The sequence below is a fragment of the Ctenopharyngodon idella genome, chromosome 9 (genome assembly GCF_019924925.1).
Source record: "Ctenopharyngodon idella isolate HZGC_01 chromosome 9, HZGC01, whole genome shotgun sequence".
Lineage (NCBI taxonomy): Eukaryota > Metazoa > Chordata > Actinopteri > Cypriniformes > Xenocyprididae > Ctenopharyngodon > Ctenopharyngodon idella.
Genome location: NC_067228.1, coordinates 37,706,320 through 37,725,803, shown reverse-complemented (window position 1 = coordinate 37,725,803; position 19,484 = coordinate 37,706,320). Strand labels below are relative to the sequence as shown.

Here is a 19,484-nt window from a genome sequence, read left to right as displayed (position 1 = left end):
AAATGAACGGCAATAATGCATTAAAGGTATTCGTTTTTCCAGTAGGAAAGGTGTCATTTAAGCGGCCCCTAAAGTAATAATTAACAATTTTTACAACGGAAGTGATTCAATCAAAAACCAACTTTAGCTCGATAATAATTTTCCTATTATCACTGTGAAGCTGCTTTGAATCAATATGTATTGTGAAAAGCGCTATATAAACAGCCAATATCCTAGTAATATGCATAATAATCAACTAGTTAATAGAGAGAATTGGACCCTAAGCTAAAGTGTTACCTTTTATAGCCTGTCTTTAGCTTTTTACTTCTGCTATTGTATTTAGGCTTTAGAATTAATAAAAGTTAATTTGTTAAAATTATCTAGATGGACAAAACCTGTAAGTATCATAAACTTTTGTTGATCACAGAGGTTATTTTTCTGCGTTAATCCAAAAGCCTACAGAAAAACCCAATTGGGTTTTTGTCAAGGGAACCAGTGTGATGCCAACTTCCAGGCTGGCCTATAAATTTACGGCATCCTGCACCTCTCTATGACAAGTGTGCCATCCTCAAAACAAGTTCAACTCAATAAACACCTTTTATACTGATTGGCCAGCTGTACATACGTGTATCTGTGCCTTTATGCTGAGGAACCTTACAGCTCGAGCTATAACACACCCTTTCTTACTCTTTTACTAACATATATGATATATAATCTACATCTGTTTAAAATTTAAGGCCTCCAGAATGTGATTTTTGTGTACAAGAGGTTTCAGTTGTTCCTACATTTTTTTTTTGTTGTAAATTTATAATACATTTTAAGAAGTTATTGATGAATCATAATTTGTTTGTGAAAATGTCACGCACAAATTTGTGCGTGTGGATGCTTGGTGAAAGAGACCCACTGTTTTATTTGAAATCAAAGATAACTTTTAAATGAAAGGTTAAAGTTAGACCCTTGGGTTGTTGAAATGCCCAAGACACGTACTGTATATAATTAAAGGGATTGGTTCAGGCCTTGCTAAGCATACCATCTGCTACTCATATATTCTCCAAGCCTAGACTATTACATGGGTGTGGGACCGGCTCCAGTTAGTGTGTGTGTGTGTGTGTGTGTGTGTGACATTGACCTTCAGCAGTTCTCAGGGGCTGGTTGCATAAACCACTTAAGACTAGTCTTAAAAGTTAAGACACTTATGTTTTTCTTGAAGAGTGGTCCTAATGTTTTAAAGTCCGTTACATAAAAAGGTAGACTGGTGTAATTTAAATATACACTGTGTAATATATAATTACATTGATTACCCCTTGGTTAACTGCAAGTTGGTCAAACTAGTTCTTAAGACACAGTCTTAATATAGTGACTAAGTTTATGCAACTGGCCCCAGAAGTCCTTTCCTGACATTTTTTAAGTGACCGATTCCTTTATGAAGAGGAATAATTAAACGTGCATCACTCCTTAAAGTAAACCGAATTTATTTTCAAAGAAAAACAAAAGGACCATCAGGAAAATACAGGACTTCCTGTCATATACAGAGAGGACGTACGATACAGTGCCACGACTGAAAAACAGACAACCAGTCAGCCAAGAACATATTCAGAAAGTCAAAGCAGCGCTGAGGAAACACCATCTGAATTATTATTGTTATTATTAATTAACAAGAATTATGGTTGAAATATATAAAAAACAATATCTTAAAATAAAACAACAATGAACATTAGATTTACAAAATTTTGCATTTAAACCTTTCTTCTTTTTTTGTTCCAGGTGAATTTATTTCAGGTCCAATAACTGAAACACCACAGTTGTTCTTAACTGTGTAGGACTGAGGGATTTTCAGAGTTAAAGCTTAGAGGAAAAAAAGAGCGCCAAACCAGCTTTAGTTTTGTGTGTTTCTAAACGTATGCTTCACTTTTAGTTTTTGCCACTGGCACAATTCATGTTCTTCTTTTAACTCACTAAAAGTTTAATAGCTTTGTTAAAATACTAAAATCAAATCTAATACTAATTTTCACAAGCAACTGAAATGTAGAACTTATAGAACATATAAATCTATAAATACTTTATGTGGGGAGAGCAGAAGTGAGGCATGAACTAAAAAGAGAAAATAACTCCATAAACATAATAGACATAATCCAACAGATTCACTAAGTTTGTGTGTGTGTGTACAAACTTTAAAAAGAAAAAGCAGAGAGAGAAAACTAAAACCATAATAATAATAAAACCCATAAACACCAGAAGCTGTCTGTGACTCATGCATGCTCATCCCTTCCTTTTCATACGCTTTAAGCGTATGAAAGAAGTCCTGCCTTTTATTAAATATATACAGTTCAGTTACAAATGATAATAATAATAGTCCATGACCAACACATTCTTTCTCAGAAAATGTAAGGTAATGTTTCCATAACGGAGATTATGTTAGAAGAATGTCTGAACTCTGAGCAGCTCAGTCTGAGATTCAGGTTTGTATTCTCGGTTTAACATGATCTCTGTCTGATGATAAACAATATCTTGGAACAAAAAACTCTTTCATTAACAATCATACAGAATGAATCAAATGTCAGTTTTATAACGACGGTCTGGTTGAGTGGACCGTTCGGGTCAGTTTCAGGACAAGTTTTTCAAGTCCAATGCATAAGATGCCAGAACGAGCTTTCACTCACAGTTCCTCACATACGCTCTTCAAAACAAGGATGGGACACAAGGTTTTGATGCACACTTCTCTACTTGTTAAACAGATACTGATCAAACCTCTTTCATTGGTCATTTCAATGCAGGAATGAGGCCAGTGTCATCAGACGTGTGGCAGAAGAAAAAAAAAAGAGGGAAGAGGGAAATGAGAGAAGACAAGAATAGATGAGGAAAAGAGAAGAGGCAACCAAGTGCCACAGGACAGTCCACATTAAACTGACATTAATCCAAATCCATGTTTTTAATGTGCCAAAAGCAAACCCGAAGCTAACGCAGCTGTCTGCTTCCTGTTGACATCACATGACCATTAGCTGACTTCATAAGATGCTCCATAAAGCTCAGGTTGGGAACACTAGAATTCTGTCAGGAAATGTTTAACCCTCTCCGGCATCTTCCACATTACTGGAACTACTCTGCTTAGTAAAAACAAATGAATAATAACAAAAAAAAAAAAACCTAGAAATAAATAACCCATAAATAAAAATACAGGACAAAAAGCCATTTTGTGTTTCACCATTGTTATGACACTATTTGTGACTGAGAGACACAACAGCAGAACTTCACCGTTCCTCTCAGCGGAGTCAGATTTTATTAAACTCTAGAGAAAGACATTTACACAGACTAGCAATAATACTGTAGAATACTCAAGCCAGTTCCCATGCAGCACGCTGCAAAAGGACGCAGATTCAATTTTTGTCTAATCGCAGTTGGTGTTTGTCAGTCCTTCAGCGGGCTCTGGCCGTTTGTGTGGCCTGGCCTCAGCTGATCACTTTAAGAAACTTCATTGGTAGATCAGATTCATCGCTGTTCATCGCCGTGGATTACCAGCTGAGCAGGGAGGTCCGACCCAGAGTCATGAAGTAGACCTGGCTAGAGCCTCCAGAACGCACAGATGCAAAGAAAACCTACAGGAAACAACGACAGAGACACCGGTATGATACAACAGCATCTGAATACTTACACAACATTCAACATGTTTCTATTTCAAACTGAAATACTAAAACAAGAGTAAAAAACAGCTGAAACCAGTGGAGCGTTCTTTCAGAGGTTACAGTTTGAACAGATAATCAAAGCTGATTGGTGCGGGTGGGTGAATTATTATTAGCAGCAGATTCGGGTGACGTTAGAGCTGATCCACACCTCTCTAATGTCCTGTCAGGAACAGGTCATATTTTGCCCTAAATCAGTGATATTTTGCAGAAAGAAAATTAAACCCATTTAAGGAGCACTAAGTTTTTTTTTTACATGATTATTATGAAGCACATCTTTCAACAAAACCTCTCATTACTGCAGAGAGTCTGGTGATGTTCTCTCTATATTCTCATCAGGTTCTTATTACCATTTTATTTCAATAAGCAGAAATTGAAAGCAGTAAAAAAACATGGAAATAATACATCTTTGTCATTTTTAAAAGACAGCAATTAGAATTAAAGTGCCCCTATTATGGATGTTTGAAAATGACCTTTCATGTAGTGTGTAACATAGCTCTAAGTGGATGAAAACATCCTGCAAAGTTTTAAATCTGAAAGTGCACCGTATATAAAGTTATTGTCTCTCAAAAGTAAGAGTCGACTCAGAGTCAATTAAACGAGTCATTTGTAAAACGAATCCCAAGCCGTTTTGTTGTGATGTCACAGCGAAACATTATCATATTGCCCGCCCACTTATTGTGTGCGCAGACGCCAGGGAAAATTCATTTTTTAAACAATACCACAGCAGTACAATCTTTTGTTGTGTTCCCTCCATTTTACTGAAGACTGCTTCTCAAACCTCGGGGAGTTTAACGCAGGATTCACAAAACGGCAGGGGCCTCATTTATAAAATGTTACGCAGAAACCGTCCTAAATTTGATCTTACGATCATTCCTCAGATGTGCGTACGTGGGATTCATAGAATGAACGTACACACAGAACACGAGCGTACGCCTCTCTTTCAGATGTGAAATCTATAAATCGCAAATGATCTTGAACTTGTGCGCAGCTAAATGGTTTCAGTTCTCCACATTTTAAAGGACACCTAATTAATGTCATTTACATATAAAAGATCACCAGTCATCGTCCAAATCCTTTCATTAAGAATGGAGAGCTGCAAGAATAGCTTAGATTTCCAAAAACCTGCAGGAATCTGACCAGGAAAGGAGCGTATGTCTGTTCAGACCCTGACGTGGCGGTAAGCACTTTCCCACTTCAAAGATGTTTTTATAAATATGAGCGTTGGCGTGGATTTAAGTGTACACACACTCTAAGATCAGATCTGTGCATACGCACGCTTTATAATTTTCTTTATGCAGTGTTTTAGGGCGTGTTTTTGAGAGATTCATAAAAACCTCACAGATATAGCCTATAGACTTCACAGCAAAAACTCACCTTGTCATTTCTCTCACACAAAAACTTTAGTCTTTGTGCTCTTTTGTGCATGAAAACTCCATCCAAGTGGCCTGTTTCTACAGAGCGGATCTCTATAGCCTTCTCTCCCCAGCCCATGATCTGGTTAGAGCGAATATAAGCTGCAAGATAAACAAAAAATATAGGTGAGAAATAACAATTTGTTAACAAATACACACTAACTGGTATGTATGATAGGCTCGATTCAGTCTCTGTCTTGAGCTATATTGCAGAGCTCCTAAACCCTGCTCCTGGAGACCCACTGTCCTGCAAAGTTTATTTCCATCCTGCTTTAGCTCACCTGCACATGTATTCTCAAGTGATCCCGAAGAGCTCCATTTGCTGCTTCAGGTGTGTTTGATTAAGGTTGTAGCTAAACTCTGCAGGACAGTGGGTCCCCCAGAAGCAGGGATGACCTCTGAACTCTTCTGTTTAGTAATTAGACACTGCAGTTAATGGGTTTTTGGTTAAAAGAGCGTTGACTGGGAAAACACATAACAGTGACTATTTACAACACCTGGGGCCTGTTTCATAAAACAAGTTTGCCAAACAAGCTAGGCTTATTTCAGTTAGTCTGATCATTTTGAACCAAAGCAAACTGACAATAAATCACTTACTGAAATAATCCTGGATTATTTGGTAAACGTGTTTTATGAAACGGGCCCCTGCTCTGGGCAGGTTGAGCGATAAAGGCCAAGTTGACGTCAGTATAGACATCTCTTTCATTCTTCAGTCTCGCCGTGCAGGAGTCGACCTTCCTATCAGCAGGGGTTCTAGAGTAGGAGGAATGAACTAGCTGTCTTTCCCTCAAGTGAATATCCAGCCACACGCAGATTCATCTATCAGTGCTTCTAGATGTCACACAGCCTCACTCATAGCTACTGTAGTGTCCGGAAAGCTACTTCCTGGGCCTCACTGTTCCGGCTGCTCTCCGCTGTGATGGTCCTAAACTGGATGGCAAATTAAGCTACACTGCAGCTGCCCTGCTAGAGGTGAAGGCAGCACTTGGACACTTCACGATAGTAGGGTCAAATACAGGCTTAAACTCAGCTAACAACAAACCTACCACAAAGCTGTCACCTATGACAAGGCCCTTCCCGAGAGGAGAGTGATGATTTAGGCCATATTTGACTGGTTCAAGGGGAAGGAGGATGGCTGAAGCTCAAACATCAGGGTACACTGGGTTAGGAACCTACGACAGGCACTAGGATTACCAGGAAAGCGTTGCCGGAGGGTTAAAGACAAGGCTCTGCTGCCACATTGAGTATGAGGTGCTGGAGCCGCTGAAGAGTTGGATGAGATCTGAGGAGACAACAACGAGTGCAACTGCTGGAAGATGGAATGAAAGGAGGCCAGGATTTTGGTGAGAGCACAGTCATGTCTTGCCATTAAATCCTTCTGCCGACGTTGGCCGCTTCATGGCACTGGACAGTGGCATCATGCTAAGATACTGTGGCGATGAGCTTATTAGGCCATGTGAGTCTTTCTGTCACGAGCGGGACTGAACACAAGCAAAAGATGTTTAACAGTCTCAAATCAAATTTTAATGAAATCCAAAGTCATTGAAAAATCCTTAATCCTTGTCAGGACCCACTCATTGATGTAATCATACCTTAGATTTAATATCAACACACTGAAATCGATGTTGATAGCATTGAAATACTGCAGCAGAGTGACGACATCTCAGATCATTATCTAGTCTCGTGTATACTACATTAAACCAAGGCTGCAAAACTGCCTCCCTGTTACAAATACGGTAGAACCATCACTTCTACCACTAAAGATCGCTTTATAAATAATCTTTCTGATCAGTTTCATCGCCTTAGCATACCAGAAAGCTTAGAAGAACACAACGTTGCAACAGAAACTATCGGCACTTTAGACACGGTTGCTCCTTTGATTAAGGAGAACAGTTTGACACCAGAATATAACGAGCACACCCGTGGCCTCAAGAAAGCAGCCCGGAAAATGGAACGCAGCTAAAGAAAACAAAACTAGAGGTATTCTGCATTGAGTGGAAGGATAGTGTTTCTGCATTTCCCAACATCACAGCAGCAATGACTTTATGAATTTCCTTTCCTGCAACCGCCTACTACTGTATAACATCAGTGCGTTGTAGACCACATAAGGAACAATTTCCAACTAAATTTCTAAACTAACTAAACTTGTTAAATCATCAAAATCAACAACATGTATGTTAGACCCTATACCGACTAAGCTGCTGAAAGAGATGCTTCCAGAGGTCATAGATCCTCTATTTAATATTAGCAATTTATCATTTGTCATTAGGATATGCCCCAAAAACTTTCAGGCTGACAGTTAAGGCTCTCATTAAAAAACTAAACTTGATCCAAATCTCACTTTTCTGTCAAAAATACTAGAAAAGGTAGTATCATCACAACTATGTTCCTTTTTAGAAAGAAATGGTATCTGTGAGGATTTCCAGTCAGGATTTAGACTGTACCATAGTACTGAGACTGCTCTCATTAGAGTTACTAATGATTTGCTCTTATCATCAGATCGTGGTTGTATCTCTCTATTAGTGTTACTGGATCTTAGTGCTGCATTTGACACTATTGATCAGAGATTCGAAAAGACTCAAAAATTATGTTGGCATTAGTGGAATTGCATTGTCATGGTTCAAATCATACTTATCTGACCGTTATCAGTTTGTAGTAGTAAACGAAGAGATGTCATATCGATCACAAGTTCAATATGGAGTACCGCAAGACTCAGTACTAGGACCGTTGCTGTTCACTCTGTACATGATACCCTTGGGAGCAGACATACTCTTGTCAGTTAAAAATCTATACTAAAGACCCACCTCTTTAACCTAGCATACACAACACACCATCACATTTCTATAATTCAAATCCGTTAAAGGATTATTAGGCTGCATTAATTAGGTCAACCATAATTGGGAACACTTCCCAAAACACCCAATATACTTGTTACATTGTAAGAAGAATAACATCAACGCTTATGTTAGTCTTTCTGTTTTGTTCTTATCCCAAGGTTAGCGTAGCCAGTGGGATCCGGTCCTTATCCAGATCAGATGATGGACCTGCACCTGGACAACCACAACACCCCTGAATGTCAGCAGAGACCATGACTAGACAAACCTTAGAGACAGACCCCTGTGAAGGCCTCGACAGCCATTGGCACAGATCCTCAGTAAAGACCACGAGAACCAGACAAGTCCTCTGCACAGACTCTATGACTAGTTTCGGCGTCTCCCCAGCATATGCTATCTTAATGTATCACAATCTTCAAACAGAGGGAACTGGATGAAATATTATGAATGATACCAATCTACAGTCTGACTTGTGATGCAGCCTGGAATCATAACCACACCATGTTGGTTTGTTTGGCCAGAGGAGAACTGGCCCCCGACTGAGCCTGGTTTCTCTCAAGGGTTTTTTTCTCCATTCTGTCACCTGATGGAGTTTGGGTTCCTTGCCACTGTTGCCTCTGGCTTGCTTAGTTGGGGACACTTGATAGTCAACAATACTATTGATCTGCCTGCACTGACAGTATTGGATGAGAACTGAACTGAGATGGACGATGACATCACTGTTTTCCCTGGAGCTGCTTTACAGCAGAATTGAATCATTATTTTCCCATTTATCCCTTAAAAGCTTCTTTAAAACAATTTCTATTGTATAAAGTGTTAAACAAATAAAGGCTTGACTTGTTGCTGACAGTTTTCTTTCTGCTAAAAATAAACATTCTGGAGAGGAAAGACTAAATATAAACGGATTAAGTGATAAATGTATAATATAAAAGAGAAACAATGTACCAGCCTGCAGGGTTGTGCAGTTGGATAAAGTCCATGTCCAACGGTACTGTAGGCTGGAGAGAACGCTGATTAAAAAAAAAGAGAAAACAAGCACGGAGCCATTTCCCCCGACAAACAGTTGGTTTGAGGTGTGTAGCCTTTAACATAAGAAGCTTAATTTATCAACTACATACACCGACTGACTAACTTCTCCGTCTTGACGATACATTACAGTAATGAGACAGGATATGGATCACATGCAATTCCGCTGACTTTGTTCCCATTGGTAGTTGCTCTCAAAAGTCGCTGCTCATTTCATTTGCATAAATCAGCCAGCAATTGGCCTCGTCGCGCAACACCTGTCAGAGCAGGTGCATTTAATGCTTCACATATCCGAACACGCATTGAGTCATGGATACTTGGACAGTGTAGCTCAACTATGCAAAAACCACTGCAGCGTGATTATAGCTACATGCAAACATACTGACCGTTAGTTACTAATAAAATAGTACTTGTCTTTCTAAAAATAAAAATATTGTAACAATAGAGTGTAATGAGTGAATAGCACTGCAGGCGTGATTAACATACCAACAGATGTGGGCATCTCGCCCCACTGGAGCACCACGTCTTTGGTGATGCGGCCGTAGGTGTTGACATACACGCCCTCATCTTCATAACACACCAGCAGCTCAATGCCATCAGTGTTTGGCAGGATGATGATGGCATGTGACTGAATACTCGTCTGAATCTGAAACCAAAGAGAGAGGAAGAAGAAGGGTGAGAAACACTGCTGGAAAAAACTAGATTAAAAAGTTCAAACTAATGCTTTTCACTATCAATACATACGTGAGTTGGCAGATAAATGTCATAGACGGCTCCTGAGTCTACATCCACGGCATGAAACCCAGAGCAGGACCCATAGATGACCTTTAACCTTTGGCCTTCTTCAACTGTGAGGTCAACTAGCAGTGGCTTGTGCACCAGATCACCAAAGGACTACCACAAAAAGGGGAAATGTCATCGTTTTTTCATGCTTTCATTGTGAGATTCTTCAAGATGTCTTTAAATTTTACAATAAATATCAGCATACATAATTTAAAATCCATTTCACACCAAGGATGAGTATAATAACTGTATTAGCGTCCACACCAACGCACAATATCGTTCTGTTTATTGTAAGTGTGCTGCGGTTAAATGTCCGAGCTCTTTAAAGCAGGACGGATTCTGATTGGCTGTCAATGTTTTATCGTTCATCAGATGGGGGAAAAAATCCCTTTCAGAGTGATTCCAACAACATCGTTCCTCTATGTCATTATCGTTATTGTTGTGGTGTGGACTCTAAAAACTAAAACAACAGCACATCAAATCACGCTTGACTCGCTCTCATGGACATATTAGGTTGGTCACCTTGAAAGCCATGAATTTATGGTATGGTTTGGGAGCCCACGCATACACCTCGACTGAATTCTTCAGGGCCAGAACCAAGAACTTGATCCTCTCGTACTTCACTACAGACCAAACAAACAACAGATATCAGTGCCAGTACTGTGAACTATGAAAGGTGCAACAGATGCAGATAATCAGATCAATAATTCATTAAAATACCTCATTAAAGGTGTTTTCTGCAGAGTAGAAATAACAAATCAGGACTTTTTTTTACAGAATCTTTTGGATATGAACTAGGGGTGTAACGGTACACAAATCTATGAAAGGCTAATATGGTGCATATATTTAGCAAATTCTGTACTATACTGTGTAACAAAATAAACAGAATTGTCAGAATCTTGTGGTTTGTGTTTTTGTACTAGTAACTCATCTCTACTGATATTTCTTGCTTTATTAAAAGCTTTTTTTAATCACGCCGTTTTTGTACCCTCGTTCCTGAAAACTTTTAGTCATTTCTTGAGCCCTAAAATTAAAATCATCTTCCTTGTCACAAATTTTTTTTAACCTCTGAAAGTGTCCAAAGGGTATATTATCGGTCAACCATGAGGGGTGAAAGCTATCTGCTCTTAAAATAGTATTTCTACCAGTTTCTTTCCTAAAAATAGTAGTATGTAGTGCACCAATGCTATTTGAGTCTGTAACCCTTTATATCGTATGGCTCTTCAATATAAAGAGAAAATCATGGTAGCCCAAGTACATTGAAGATAATTGGTATAGAACATGTTCCTAGGTCAATAAGAGCTAATAGTGATAATAATAATAATAATAATAATACATTTTATTTATAATGCGCTTTTCTAAAGCCCAAAGCGTTACAAACAAATAAAATACAAAACAACAACACAATACTAATACTGCAATACAAAGAAGAAACTATGAATCATAAAATAATCATTACAGTACAACACAATAGAATATTAATGACAGCCCATATAAGCAATTTTAAAAAGATGAGTTTTTAACAGCTTCTTGAAACTGGCTAATGTAGGAGCATCTCTAACAGCAAGGGTTACTCCATAACCTGGGTGCAGCGACGGAGAAAGCTCTCTCGCCCATAGATCTGAATCTACAGGGAGGCTGTTGAAGAGTAAGAGAATCAGCAGACCGAAGGGAACGAGAAGGCGTGTAAAGGGTGACTAAGTCACAAATATAAGAAAGGGCTATTCCATGCATAGCTTTGTATGTTAGTGTAAGAGTTTTAAAAACAATACGTGACTGAACAGGAAGCCAATGCAAACTATAAAGCACGCCTGTGATGTGCTGACGTGATGAAGTATACGTAAGAACACGAGCTGCTGAATTCTGGATATACTGCAAGCATTTGATTGATTTAGCAGGTAAGCCAATGAATAGTGCATTACAGTAGTCAATCCTGGATGTAACAAATGCATGAATAAGCCTTTCAGCGTCAGGTGGAGTGAGGAAAGGCCTAATTCTTGCAATGTTTCTGAGGTGATGGAAAGCAGATTTTGTGATAGTCTTAATGTGAGAGTCTAGTGTCAGATGAGTGTCAAAAATCACTCCAAGGTTACGAGCCTGAGCAGATGGAAGTACTACACTGTCATCCATAATCAAATTAAGATTGCTACCCTTGTGAATAGCCGCTGGTGTGCCAATGAGTAGCACCTCTGTTTTAGAACAATTCAGTTTTAAAAAGTTATGGTGCATCCATGTTTTTATTTCCTGCACACACTCTGAAAGAATTGTTGAGGTGAGAGTAGGATCAGACATGGAGCTGATGTAAATTCATCAGCATAAAAGTGATACCCCAAACCATTTTTCCTAATAATTTGCCCCAAAGGAAGCATATACACACTAAACAATATAGGACCCATGACAGATCCCTGAGGAACACTATGACAGACCTGTCCAAGTTGAGATTTGTTGTTTCCCAAGACAACAAACTGGGAACGATCAGTGAGGTAGGATTTAAACCAGTTAAGCACCGTACCAGTGATACCAAGCCATCTCTCCAGCCTATTTATCAGGATAGAATGGCACACTATATCAAATGCAGCACTAAGATCTAACAAGACCAGGATGGAGGAGGCTCCAGAGTCAGCTGACACTAGCAGATCATTCATAACTCGAACCAGGGCTGTCTCTGTACTGTGTCCCTTTCTAAACCCAGATTGAAAAGGTTCAAAAAGCTTGCTGGAAGACGAGTGTGAGTGGAGTTGTGCCACAACAACACGTTCCAAAACCTTAGCAAGAAAGGGTAAGTTTGAGATAGGTCTGTAATTTGATAGATCAGGCTTTTTAAGGACTGGTGTAATAGCTGCAACTTTAAGGGCTTTTGGAACTGTACCAGTGGTGAGGGAGGTGTTCACAATGTTCAAGATGAGGGGACTAATTGAAGAGAGACACCCCTTTAGAACAGATGTTGGGATTGGGTCGAGAGTACATGTAGTTGTATTCAATGCCATCACTAATTTCAGAATACTGGAAAATGCACTTTCAGGAAAACTAGGTGGATAGGTCTCAAGAACTGCAGAGCAAGGTACCAAACTGATTGACTTACAGATATTTTCATTTTTTTCCATGAAGAAACTAAGAAACTTGTTACACTCCTGCACAGAGGAACAAATTGGTGACTTAATTGGTGCAAGAATGCTGTTGATCGTCTTAAAAATCTTATTAGGGTTTGCAGCACCATCACTAATGATAGACGAATAGTACTTTGTTCTTGCTGCTCTGAGTGCTTCAGCGTATTGACTCAAATGTCCGTCATACATAAGCTTATGAACAGTTAAACCTGATTTCTTATATTGGCGTTCAAGCTGCCTACTTTTCATCTTAACAGCCCTGAGCTCAGTGGTGTACCAAGGAGATGATTTACTAAATGAAACAACACGTTCAGAACGAGCTTCTACAGAGAGAGTCTTTCTGGATCTATACACTGAAAGCAACTAGATTTCCAGGCTTAAATGGGGAATTAGACTTTGTACCTTTTTTGTAATAAGATGTTAGATTGAAAATATTTTGTTGATGTTTTTTTTTTTAATATAAATTACAATGTGCATTGATTTGTGACATATGTGACATTATTAAAATTGTGATTTGTGACATTCATTTTTTTCTTCTTTTTTTTTTCAGTAATTTAAGTTATACTACGTATATTATTGATTATATTCATTGAATTGTGTAGTCTGAGTTATATATTCTTTATCTTTTTTAATAATAAAAATTAAAGCCGCAACGCGTAGGTGTGTAGTCTGTACGTGTCACTTGTTTTTAAGATTTAGCCAAGATGAATAAAGGCTTTTTAAAATAGTTTTCTTACATGATTCGAGTGCCTTGGATTATCCATAAAAATAACAGTGATTAATTCCTTGATTTATGACTGGATTCACCTCATATAGTTTGTTCTACATACACTCATTCCATTCTATTTGCCATATTTTATAAATGTAGAGATTCAATATGGGTTTAACGTCAGATGCTGGCGTGTTATATGCTGTCATTTCCAACCGAAGTGCTTCCTCAGCCGCTTTATCTGCTTGTTAGGGTTAGGTATCCAACAAAAAATAATATTAAAATCTTGTTTCTTTAAGAGTCCACTTTTCCTGTTATGCTGATAATCGTAGGATGTTCAATTCTCAAAGACTCAAGTGCTTGTAGGCAGGACCTGGAATCTGTGCAGATTAAAAAAATTACATTGTTGTTCTTTTTCTACTTGTTGGAGAGCTAAAAGTAACGCATAAGCTTCAGCTGTGCAAACTGAACTTTGTCCAGGGATACTCTTGCCAAAAGGTTTTGAACCAATCACACAATCACTACCTTCTGTGACTTTGATCCATCTGTGAAGACCGGTACATGGGATGGTAAACTGCATGAAATTTCTCCTGATAAACATTTGGATGATTTCGCTTTTTTTATACTGAGCCAGGTGCATCATAATAGTGGGTTTTATACACAAAGCATGTCAAAACAGCCTTTATTGTTTGAATTTCATGCTAAAATGGACAGAATTTGGAAGATGACACTATTTCTTATTGAAAGTAACAAAACGCAGAGCTTATTGGGATTACTGATGGTTAGGCTACAGCGCTGTATTCGTCGTGTACTGATTTCGTCTTATCCACCTGTCTTTGTCTGACATCTTAATGTTGAAGTATAATGCATTCAGTACACGTGCACCGTACCGGAAGTCCTGTACCCCAGCGGTTCGGTACGAATACATGTACCGTTACACCCCTGATATGAACACATACCGACTTTGTAGTGCACACAGCCCTCCAAGTCTCCTACGGTGGTCCAGCCCTGCTTCTTCTCCACCTCAGGGTCATTATGGAGGATCTTGTTCCTCAGCCACGAAAGATAGTACACACGCAATTTATTCTTCTTCCCTAAAATAAAAAGAATAATAAAAACAAGGATTAGAAGCTTGTGTCTGTGTCTAGGCCTGAACTAAGTCACATTATTTGACAGATTTAACAGTTTAGTGTGTAATGCTTAAAACAGAAGCTTAAAATAAAACATTTTGTTTAAAAAAAAGTACTATTAATTACGCATTAGCATGATAAATTGTGCCATTTTCTCTGAATAAAATCAGTGATTTGAATACTCTCTGTAAATCATGATTTTGCACTGATCTTCAACTAGTTTAAATAAAGCAGAGCTTTAGGTTTAGAGGATTTTATGGCTGAGCTGGCAATTTCAGCAGAAACCATTTCAAACAAAATGTAAAAAAAGACCAAACATTTCCTACAAATTATCCATATAACAAATGACTTCTATACACCTTTTACATTTATAAAGCAGTCTAAATAACTTCAAGCTGAAGTACAGGACCTTCTGTGTGTCATGGAATATTTCAACATGTCTAAACATGATAAATTACAGCATGTGTCACCACAATTTTAAAACAAGATTTACACAATTTCTGTTTTAAACTGATAATCGTAGTTTCCACATAATACATGTCATGTCTGAGACTTTACCACAAAGTCAGACAGAAATAGGGGAAGTAGATTGTTTGAGAAGGTATGCGAGAGAACCATATCACAAGAGAGGATGTTATGCAACCGACACGTGACACTGAAAGCACGCGTGTGGTCACACCAACACATCCTCCTTCACATAAATCAATATCCAGAGATGGTGTACGAGGCTTCATTACCTGATATTGTCACTAGTACATTAAGTCCCTCCAAAACATCCATTTGTTGAAAGCGTCTACGACTTATGAGTGGGTAGACTTTCCCTTGACCGCTGCGATCCAGCAGCATGAGGCCGCTCTCGGTCCCGACTAACAGATTCACACCTGAAAGACAAGGAGAAAACTCTTTTAACCACTGCTCCGCTTTTACTGACTCCCTTACATACTATTTTCTTTTTCTAGCATCAAGACACTCATACTGGAACTCGAGTGTTCAGTCAGCACAAAACTGTAATGTGACGATTTTCTGATATCAAATATTCATGTAGGTTTTATATATATATTTTTTTTTTTTTTTTTTTTTTTTGCCAAAAGTTTTGGGACGCCTGCCTTTACGTGCACATGAACTTTAATGACATCCCATTCTTAATCCGTAGGGTTTAATATGGAGTTGGCCCACTCTTTGCAGCTATAACAGCTTCAACTCTTCTGGGAAGGCTTTCCACAAGGTTTAGGAGTGTGTTTATGGGAATTTTTGGCCATTCTTCTAGAAGCGCATTTGTGAGGTCAGGCAGTGATGTTGGCAAGAAGGCCTGGCTCGCAGTCTCCGCTCTAATTCATCCCAAAGGTGTTCTGTCGGGTTGAGGTCAGGACTCTGTGCAGGCCAGTCAAGTTCCTCCACACCAAACTCGCTCATCCATGTCTTTATGGACCTTGCTTTGTGCACTGGTGCGCAGTCATGTTGGAACAGGAAGGGGCCATCCCCAAACTGTTCCCACATAGTTGGGAGCATGAAATTGTCCAAAATGTCTTGGTATGCTGAAGCATTAAGAGTTCCTTTCACTGGAACTAAGGGTCCAAGCCCAACCCCTGAAAAACAACCCCACACCATAATCCCCCCTCCACCAAACTTTACACTTGGCACAATGCAGTCAGGCAAGTACCGTTCTCCTCGCAACTGCCAAACCCAGACTCGTCCATGGGATTGCCAGACAGAGAAGCGTGATCTGTCACTCCAGAGAACACGTCTCCACTGCTCTAGAGTCCAGTGGCGGCGTGCTTTACACCACTGCATCCGACGCTTTGCATTGCACTTGGTGATGTAATTTGGATGCATTTGGATCAAATTGTGACTTGGATGCAGCTGCTCGGCCATGGAAACCCATTCCATGAAGCTCTCTACACACTGTTCTTGAGCTAATCTGAAGGCCACATGAAGTTTGGAGGTCTGTAGCTATTGACTCTGCAGAAAGTTGGCGACTTCTGCGCACTGTGTGCCTCAGCATGCGCTGACCTCTCTGTGATTTTATGTGGCCTACCACTTCGTGGCTGAGTTGCTGTTGTTCCCAATTGCTTCCACTTTGTCATGACACCACTAACAGTTGACCGTGGAATATTTAGTAGTGAGAAAATTTCACGAATGGACTTATTGGCAACCTATCACGGTACCACGCTTGAATTCACTGAGAGCGACCCATTCTTTCACAAATGTTTGTAGAAGCAGTCTGCATGCCTAGGTGCTTGATTATATACACCTGTGGCCATGGAAGTGATTGGAACACCTGAATTCAATGATTTGGAGGGGTGTCCCAATACTTTTGACAATATAGTGTATGTGTATATATAACTATGTCTCTATCAGACGAATCATTGGAGGGAAGAGAGCCGAAGGGAAAGTTGAACGATAACGAGTTATTTTGATGAAAGATCAAACTTTTGTTTTCTTTGGAAAAAAAAACAGGCACTGATCAACCACTTACAGTAAGAGCAGGAACATTTATTAAGAAAGTTAAATTTCATGTTGACTTCTATGCAATAACAGATCGAGCTGTGACAATACAATAATGCTTTGCTATACTTTTCACAACGCTTTATCAATATTTCTGTTTTTGCACCTCAAATCAGTTAATATACGAAGAATATATTTAGAAGACATAATGCAATTAATAAAGCGATGTAAATAAGTGTAAACTGTGAGAGCTGTGTTTCTCAGTGTGTTTTTAGGAGATGCGAACAAGACTGAATCTGAAGCCGTTTTGCAGGATTTCAGGAGCTCATGGTGTCGTCTTGTGTTTCTGTAGGACTGGATTCAGAGCTGTCACAAGTCAAGAGGAACATCCTGCTGGAATTTCAGTTCACAGCTTTACGCTTAATTTAAAGAGGCAGTGTCATGTCATCAGTGAACAACTAATCCAAATAAAGTTTGGCATGTGTAAGAAATAAATGCATTAATGTGCAGTGGCATATCAAGACACAGACCCTTTGCACCTTTTGTTTGACTGGTGTTTGATTCTGTTTTTTCATTCAGAAATCAAGACGCTATCAGGGGTTCAGCAGGACTCACCCCACAGAGCAGCGCACAAGATCTCCGAATTAAACCTCTTCTTGTATTTGCGGATCTCCGGCGTGTCGTTCTGTGGCCGTGTGTTGACAGGATTGACGTTGACCACCGAACCCTTACGGGACGCGTCCTGACGCAGAGCCTCCTGCAGCCGAGCGTCATTACTGTAACCTGAGGAACATCACATCCTCACATCATGATGACAGTCGAATTATCTGTTAGCGCTTTTCACACACACAGCTTTCAAATCTGTATTTCTCACAGGAAAAAAACAAAACAGAGAAACATTTAAGAGAATATATGTTGAATTAAGAAAATGAAGTCAATATATTAAACACAGTATAACAAATACTTGCATGATGTATAAATACTTTGAATAGAAAATTAAGTCACAGAATTGAGGATGATTTATTGTTTAATTGCTTTCTGGTAATGAGAATTGAAGGGGACAGCATTTTTTTTTTCTTTTGATGTGTTTTTTTTTTAGATTCACACTTTCCAAGATCTGTCAGAAATGTCAAAAGATTGACAATGATTACTAAAATGTCAAAATCGTTTTTCGCAATTTACCCTGTCATGTTCTGTACTGTTCAAAATATTCCAAGAAATATTCTTGTTTCAACTGGCAGCATCTGTGGCATCATGTTGATTTCCACATAAATAATTTCAGCTGGCCCTAGTTGTCTTTGAGAGCAGCAGAACTGGAGGTTATCTTATAGAGGAAGAGTCCAGTTCATGACCTCTGCTGGCGACACAGGGAACAGCAGCACTCACACTTACCAGCGTTATTGAGAGCGCTGCCGGTGGACGGAGAGACCTGGAGGAGGCGCGGGTCAATGAAGGGCGTGAAAGAGGAGGAAGACTTGTGCTTCGGCACAGTGGGAGTCTGTGAGAGGACCACGAGCAAAGAATGAGAAAACACTACAATGAAGAGTGACACGTCAAAGTTAAAGCACAGAGTAACACTGGAAATTAAAGTTTTCTTCAGTAAATGTACTGCAGTAAAGTTTGCAACAAGCTCAAGACTGTCTAACAGCTATAACTAAACACACAAATGATAAAACATGAATGACTTGATGGTGGTTGGTGAAAAAAAATAGAGAATTGACTGATGGAAACAATGATCATTGCAATTCTAAGAATAACAAAGAAGGAACAACAAGGGAGGAAATGGATGCAAGCAAGCTGAAGGAGAAACATTTCTCTTTTCTTGGTTTCTGGGGCACATCTCCGTGATGTCTGAATTCCTGCTGTAATCGCTCTCACGCATAACGCAGAAGAACCGGTTTCTTCTCATCAGTAACGTAGAAAAAAAACAACTTATTTTTAAAATAAATATTTGAAACATATCAATATATTAAATATTGCAGGTTATATTTGACTTGTTTTATTGTGCTCACTTTTTAGATGTATATATTTTACGGCCTACATTTCTGTACTGTAACAAACTGGACCTCAACTGCCCAAACTAAACATATTGTATCTGCATGAAGCCAAAAGTGATCGTTTTTTTCATTCAAACTGATGAATTAAAGGAATAATTCATGCAAAAATGAAAATTATCCCATGATTTACTCACCCTCAAGCCATTCTATCTTCTTTCAGCCGAACACAATTATTAATTATCCGAAGAGTTTTTGGAGCTCTAAAACGTACATCCATCCATATGCGACTCCAGAGGGTTAATAAAGGCCTTTTGAAGCATAGCGTTTTGTAAGAAAAATATTTGTACGTAAAACTTTATGAACTATATTCACTGGCTTCCTG

At 39.0% G+C, this 19,484-nt stretch overlaps 1 protein-coding gene across 3 annotated transcripts in view; it reads right to left on the bottom strand.

The window, feature by feature from the left end:
- Positions 1–1,434: 1,434 nt before the first annotated feature.
- The window catches only part of map4k4 (mitogen-activated protein kinase kinase kinase kinase 4), a 51,493-nt gene continuing 33,443 nt past the window's right edge, over positions 1,435–19,484 (bottom strand). For 2 of the 3 annotated variants that reach the window (XM_051904964.1, XM_051904965.1), the window contains 9 exons: positions 18,498–18,603; positions 17,721–17,888; positions 15,398–15,541; positions 14,490–14,624; positions 10,237–10,337; positions 9,676–9,825; positions 9,418–9,577; positions 5,034–5,173; positions 1,435–3,572 (listed from right to left, as the gene is read on the bottom strand). In XM_051904964.1, coding sequence (XP_051760924.1) covers positions 3,489–3,572; positions 5,034–5,173; positions 9,418–9,577; positions 9,676–9,825; positions 10,237–10,337; positions 14,490–14,624; positions 15,398–15,541; positions 17,721–17,888; positions 18,498–18,603 — 1,188 coding nt within the window. In that variant the 3' untranslated portion in view covers positions 1,435–3,488. Of the gene's footprint in view, positions 3,573–5,033; positions 5,174–8,850; positions 8,904–9,417; positions 9,578–9,675; positions 9,826–10,236; positions 10,338–14,489; positions 14,625–15,397; positions 15,542–17,720; positions 17,889–18,497; positions 18,604–19,484 lie in introns of all 3 variants that reach the window. The other variant, XR_007931538.1, reaches the window with a different exon arrangement.